Source organism: Palaemon carinicauda, chromosome 24 (genome assembly GCF_036898095.1).
Source record: "Palaemon carinicauda isolate YSFRI2023 chromosome 24, ASM3689809v2, whole genome shotgun sequence".
Taxonomy (NCBI): Eukaryota; Metazoa; Arthropoda; class Malacostraca; order Decapoda; family Palaemonidae; genus Palaemon; species Palaemon carinicauda.
This window is the reverse complement of record NC_090748.1, coordinates 76,421,514-76,429,013: the sequence shown is the minus strand read 5'-3', so window position 1 is coordinate 76,429,013 and position 7,500 is coordinate 76,421,514. Positions and strand designations below refer to the sequence as shown.

At 36.0% G+C, this 7,500-nt stretch overlaps 1 protein-coding gene across 1 annotated transcript in view; it reads left to right on the top strand.

Annotated features, from left to right (window-relative positions):
- Nucleotides 1-7,500, top strand: part of tweek (transmembrane protein KIAA1109 homolog tweek) — a 789,520-nt gene that overhangs the window by 685,880 nt on the left and 96,140 nt on the right. Inside the window, 2 exon segments of the mRNA XM_068348609.1 lie at nt 1-59; nt 1,212-1,525. The exon segment at nt 1-59 is cut by the window's left edge and continues 31 nt beyond it. Coding sequence (XP_068204710.1) covers nt 1-59; nt 1,212-1,525 — 373 coding nt within the window.

The following is a 7,500-nucleotide window of genomic DNA, read 5'->3' as shown; positions in this document are numbered from 1 at the left end:
TGTTTACTACAGCTGCCATCACTTAATTTGGTCTTCTCATCAAAAAGAACACAGAATGGGTAATTTACTCTGGCTTAGAATAATATTTTTTTTTTTCGTGTTAACCTTGCTTCTTTGTGCTCTTTATAGATAAATAGTTTTATTTTTATTTCAATGAAACATTTTTGAAATTCATGAGTTATTTATTTTTTAAATGAATAGCTTATCCAAATTAAAAATAAAGACCTTTATAAAGCATATGTAAAACACTTTATTCCCACCAGAAAGACTTTGTTGTATATAGAATTCTGCATAATCACCTTTCCCAGCCAGTACCATCTTGATTTCTCATTTTATTCTTTGGCCCAACCTCACTTTGCTGTTTTTGTCACTAATCTTTTCACAGTGCATTTTGTGCTTATTCAGATCCATTCTTTGCTAAATTAACCAGGAGATTAACTTCACTGATGCTGTGTGTGGGTGGAAGAAGAAAAGTGAGACCATGGAAACATCATGCGACATTTGTTGCTGAACTCCAAATAATTTCAAATATGCATTCATTAATTTTTGTCATCTCATAAGGGTTATCTGAGTTCCACAATTCCTCCAACCTGGGCAATGTGGTCCTCAGCACGAGTTTCAGAAAGTTACAGAGAAATAAACTCTTAGTGGTTCTGATTTTCCTTCACAATACTAATGCCTTAGAGAAATAAGAAATCAAGGTAGCAGAGGTTGGTGAAAAGCGTTGTTTACACAAAACACTACCTTGCTGCCTCTTTCCAGCAAGAACAAAGTGTTTTATATATGTTTTTGGAAAATTTTATTTTATTTCAATTTTGGCAGAACTTTTCATTTATAGGATAAACAGCACACAAGTTTAAGTCATATATTAAAGGAACTAATTTCAGTTTTAAAAAGAAGTATTTTTAGTTGAAATACCATCATATTTTTTACCAATTTTTGTGAATCTCAATTACTTTGAGCTGGCATTACTGTATTTTTGTTATTATAATTGAGTAGAGTATTGATGATACTGTATGTTTTAATGTTATAGCATTTGAAGTGAGTAAAAGAAATCCTGAAACTAATTTCAATCTATAAATACTATTATGAATGTATATCACTTGGAAATATTTTACATTTAGTAAAAAATAAATCAGTAAAGATAAAGAATTTTAACATGTAAATTAGATGTTAAAACTTGAATTTACCTTATATTTTCCTGTTAACAGCACTGTTCCAGAGCTGAGCAGTAAAATCCAAGAAACAATAGGAGGACTGAGTGTAACAGGAGTTCTTGAAGACTTTTCCCTCTTTGTCTTCCATCCTTATGGTGGCAAGCAGCGTGGTACATCTGGTGCACCTTACCTTGGTGCATCTCCTTTATCAGCCCTAACTGATAGTGAACGGAAGGATTCTCTCAGTGTCATGGTGGAATTTGTTAAGTTCCATATTTCCAGATCTCGCAAGATAAATTTTGAAAGTGGCACCAAAATGAAAGCTGCTAGTTTCACTGACTCAGCAAAGGCTAACGTGAGATTTTCAAGTAAGTATCATGACCATTATTTTTACAAATTATAATTTTTTACTGTTTCAACATCTTATTATATTGAAAAAATAGGTTTTTATGATTCTTACTAAATTAACTGCTGATTATTTTATATTAGCAAAGGTATTGAGGATAGCTGAAACAGATTATACCATCCAAAGAGGCAATGAGTACCCGTGGGAAGATGGAAAAAGGAAAATCCTTGGAACTAGTAGGAATAACAATGATTAGCCATAAATAATGGTAGAGCCAGTATTTGATGAGCTGGCCATTGTATTTGAATAGCTGATGAAGGAGGGGTACAACCAGAAGAATAAAAAAAAGTGTGCTAGTAACAATATACTAAAACATCTTGATGCACTATAAGGAAAAAACAGAAGAATAAGATTGCTTGAACCTGTAATGAAAACATTGGTAAAATTGCAGAAGTAAACTGAACAAATTATCTAAAGTCTATAATTGTCAGTTTGGAGTCATGCCCAAAAAATAATTTACTGAGGCAGTCATGAGGAGGTAGGTAGAACAGAAATTTGATAGAGAACCAAGACAAGTACACCTGATAGGTCTTATAAGATTGGTGTTAGATAAAAAGAACTCAGTGAGATAGAGATTTTTCTGTACCATTTTGTTATATCCAGAAGGATGAGATAGAGATGTTTGTGTACCATTTTATTATATCCGGAAGGATGAGATAGAGATGTTTCTGTACCATTTTATTATATCCAGAAGGATGAGTTAGAGATGTTTCTGTACCATTTTATTATATCCAGAAGGAAGACAGTAGGTATACATTTCAGAATAAGTTTCGGTAAATGTGGGTGTCTATAAAGGTCCTGAGTCCTTGCTGTCATCTGGTACTTGAGGAAACTATGAAAGAGTGCAAAATTGGAAGCCTGTAGAAGCTAACATGTACTGATGACCATGTATTAATACTTGAATCAGTGGAGAACACTAAAAATTATACAAAAAAAAAAAATGATAGAGTAGAAAGAGGTGTACTGTATATAAAATGATAAAGAGAGTTTACAGTGCCTTGGAACAAAGCATGTAGAAAAGTAGCTTGGAAATTTGTCATATACCGTAAATATTATGAAACGTATGTAGAGGTGAACTTGTCACTTTATATGAAATGTAACAAATTTTATCAGAATTTATGCTTAGAATTCAGAGGTGAAACACTTCTGAATTCAGAGTTAGAACACTTGTTACCACTGAAACACAATAAAATATGAAATAAATACTGAGATGGCAGTAAGAAAAAGTATTAACGCTAAGGTAGAATTGAAAAAAAATCCTCTAGTTGTAAATAAAAGTATCCTATTAAACACTAAAAGCATTTGATGCATGGTGTAAGAATTGTACTACTCTTTACCACAATGCCATACCTGTAGCTGGAAAACAGACTGATATCTTGAAGGGATGAGAAACTGTCAGAAAAGAAATAGATTTAGAAGTTGCAGGATAAAGACCTGTAAGAATGGCCAGATAAATCTAGGAAAGAGGATATTCTATAAGCCCAAAGGCTCCAACAAAATATCCCAGTGAGGAAAGGAAATAGAGGAACATAAAATACTTTGCAGGGGTGTACCTTCAAGCAATAAAATTCTAACCCAAGACAGTGAAAGTTCATGGTACAGAAGCTATGACACTACCCAAGACTAGAGAACAATAATTTTATTTTGGAGTGTCCTTTTCCTAGACCTTCTTACCATACGTAAAGAGTCACTTCTACCTTACCAAGTGTAAAGTAGCCACTGAATAATTAGTGCTGTAGTTAATCCTTTGATTGAGGAAGAATTGTTAAGTTAGTGTAGTATTATAATGTGTATGAGGAAAGTGGAGAATGTGTAAAAAATAGGTTAATGTACAGTACTGTGTGGTCTCCAAAAACTTTCCTATTAAGGGATAAAACAGAGAAACCAATTCTACAAGAAAGTATAAAAAAAAATTTACTTTCCTGCTCTAGAGCCAGTGTCAATTTTCAAACCATGGATTTAGTGAGTATAAGGAAGACCTGTGGATTCAGGCTTTATTGAATTGTCACAGCACCTTATATGCTAAAATACAACGGACACACAATAACACATTGCCGAGAACCAATACTGGCACTGGAGCTGAGGCTACTTGGTTGCTAGTATGCACTCCACTACTTCTTTTGGTTTGTCTGAAAATGCGTTATGAGGTTTTTTTTCCTACGAGTTTTTAGTACCAGACCGATCAGGCATCCTCCTCAACCTTCAAGTTAGGTATAGTTGGTTACTTCCAATTTTGCAATTCATTTTGATATTTCTTTCTCTTGTTGTAATTTTTGTACATTAGCTTTTGGACTGCTCCTTCTAGATTGCTAAGAGCAGACTTGTGAATCAACAGTAAAGCCTTTTTTGGTGTAAGGTGGGGGCCAATTCGAGGAGATAGTTATTTGATATGCCAATATGATAGAGGAAATGTAGCAAACAGTAGTTTTCAAAGTTCACATCACTGAAGGGAATGCCAAAGCCACTAGCACAAAAAATATTTAATTCAGGATAGCAAACACATACCTTGCCAGATTGCCAGGGGTTTCTTGCTGGGTCTCCTTCTTCAATAATCATAGTGGATATTGCCTCCACCAATTCTTACCCTGTTACCAAACCAGAAAGACTCTGGAGCTTCCTCCAAAGCCTGAGACCGCAAAGGTCCAGGAACTGCCATGTCTCCAGGCAGAGCAAGGGTAGAGCAGGAGGAATGCAGGAGCTTATGGAAAGGAAGGCCCTAGACTGGGGCTCCTGTAGAGGGAGCAGATTGATGCCTCTACTATTCGGGCTATAATCGAGTCATTCACAGGAGATGCAAGCTGACCAAAAAGCTTGAGTTGGTACTGAACTACGCATCTAGCTAATCCCAGGGTAAGTAGCTCAAGTCTACCGCCTAGTGGAGACCAAGGTCTCCTACGAAGACCCCTGGTATAAACCAGCCTTCTTTTCCGCACCTAGACAACCTCCAACTCAAGCTCTTCTACTTGGTTTGGGGCCTGATTCACCATATTTCCTTTACCAAAACCCCTAACTGCTGAATCCAGTGCTGCTGGGCAGATGAGATCTCAGAGTTCCTTACTAGATTGATAGTCTGAGACCCCAAGGTCTTAGCAAAACCTTTCACCATTGTAGAAAGGAGAACAATAGAATTACCTCTCAAGCCTTCTAGATGAACCATTTGCAGACTTAAAAGGCAATTTACAGAGTCCCAAGCCCTGCCCTAGGAGCACAACGCACAACATGAAAATGGTACCATCTTCAGACGGTATGATTGCTGCACCCAATTTTTAAAATTTTTTTTTACACATCTTTAATTTCACTCATCTATAGAAGAAAAATCTTGAATGAAAATTATTAATAGTTATCCCCATAAGGAAGGTAGCTTACCTTCCTCCATCCCCAGTTTATCATACAAATACTTGGCATTACAAGTGAACATGAGAGAATTAAATGTAGGAGAATACTAACTCAATCAAAATAACCATAGAAGGGTAAACCACTTCCTAACTATCATTAGATAGTTGAACTCTGACACTTTGAAGAGTAGGGATGAAAACTAAAACTAGGCCACGAGAAAATCACTTTCCCTTACTAAGCAAAAGTAGGAAAGGATAATAGCATGGATTTGCTAATATCAAATGAGTTGCCATTCTATCCACCGACATCTATTCAAGAATACATATGTGTATGTAAAAAAAAACTGCTTTTGGGAAGGAGGTGGCCATCTCTGCCTGGATCATGTTAATACATTTTCAAACAGGAGGAAAATTTGTGGCATTAATTGGTATGGAAAATATGGATCTGGATTCAGAGGAACCCTAGGCAGTATTAAGTTCAGATACTAAGGACGTAGCAACAGAGATGTTTGGTAATAAGAGAATTAATTGCAAACCTTGGTTCAGTGATGAAGCAAAAGCTTTAAGTGAAGAGCACCAAAGGTTGAGAGTTTAAATGGATGATGAACAGGACCTAAAGAAGAAACAACAACTAAATAGATGAAGAAATAGAAAGCTTTGAGAACTAATTGATAGGATGAAGAATGATCAAAATATGTTTTGAAAAGAAAGAGCTGCCGAAGTTGAAGTAGCTATGGAAGCTGGTGAGTTATGGGCTATGTTCCCAGCTGTGAGATTCTTGAGGAACACAAGACAGAAAAAATTTGAAGGGAGTGATGGCATTTTGAATGAAAATGGGAACAGGGTCATAGATGAAATGGAGAAAAGGAATCTGTTTTAAAGGTTGTAAAGCAGAGAATAGCAGAGAAAGGACAGTGACATTGCCCTAGAGACTGACCATATATACATATGATCAGCACCCAAGGTCCCGCTCCACTCAAGCTAGGACCACGGAGGGCCAGGCAAAGGCTGCTGATGACTCAGCAGATACACCTATAGGCTCCCCCAAACCCCGCATCCTTAGCTCACAAGGATGGTGAGGTTGCAACGACCAAAGGAGCTAATGAGTTTGAGCAAGACTTGAACTCCAGTCTGGCAATCACCAGGCAAGGACATTACAATCAAGCCACCACAACCCTAAAAAGACCTTGAAAAACTCGTAAATGGTCGGACTATTGGTAGGGATGAGTGCATTACTGATGTAAAAGAGCTGCTGGAGGTACAAGAACTGGTTAGTGCATAAGAGGTGAAAGATGCTTAAAATCTGTAAAAAAAATTAAAAAACTGCCAGTGTGTGCAGGATAACTACAGAAAAGCTGAAAGCGGGGCACGTAGGATGATAGAGGCTTTTAGTATAGTTGGGAGAACATAGGTAGTACCAAGTGATTGCAAAAAGACAATTATGATACCAATATGTAGAACTAAGGGAAGCAAGAGGGAATGTGGTAACTATTGGGGCATAAATTTACTGTCAGTCCCAGGGAAGATATTCATGAGAGTGATACTTACAGAATAAGGCCTATTTTATTATTATTATTATTATTATTATTATTAGCTAAGCTACAACCCTAGTTGGAAAAACAAGATGCTATAAGCCAAGGGCTCCAACAGGGAAAAATAGCTCATTGAGGAAAGGAAATAAATAAACGATATAAGAAATAATTTACAATTCATAAACTATTGTAAAAACAGTACAGTAACAACAAAACAGATATTTCATATATAAACTATGAAAAGACTTATATCAGCCTGGTCAACATAAAAATATTGGCTGCAAGTTTGAACTTTTAAAGTTATACCAATTCAGATACCCAACTAGGAAGATCATTCAACAACTTGGTCACAGCTGGAATAAAACTTATAGAATACTGTGTAGTATTGAACTTCATGATGGAGAAGGCCTGACAAATAAAATTAACTGCATGGCTAGTGTTACGAACAGGATGGAGCTGTCTGGGAAGATCTGAATGTAAAGGATGATCAGAAAAATGAAAAATCTTATGCAACATGCATAACGAACTAATTGAACGACGATGCCAGAGATTAGAATGTAGATAAGGAATAAGAAATTTAATAGACCATAAGTTCCTGTCCAACAAATTAAGATGAGAATCAGCAGCTGAAGACCAGACAGGAGAATAATACTCAAAACCAGGTAGAATAAAAGAGCTAAAACACTTCTTCAGAATAGATTGAACAATGAAAATCTCAAAAGACTTTCTCAATAAGCCAATTTTTGTGCAATTGAAGAAAAGACAGACCTAATGTGTTTCTCAAAAGTAAGTTTGTTGTCGAGAATCATATGTAAAATTCTAAAAGAGTCATACAGAGTTAAAGAAACATTATCAATGCTGAGATCTGGATGTTGAGGAGACACTGTTCTTGATCTACTTACAATATTACTTTGAATTTTGTTAGGATTCAACTTCATGCCACATAATTTGAACCAACCACTAATTTTAGCTACATCTCTATTAAGGGATTCAGCAACCCAAGATCTACATTCAGGAGATGGAATTCATGCAAAGTGTTTTCTACGCCAAACCACATGTCACTTGTACTG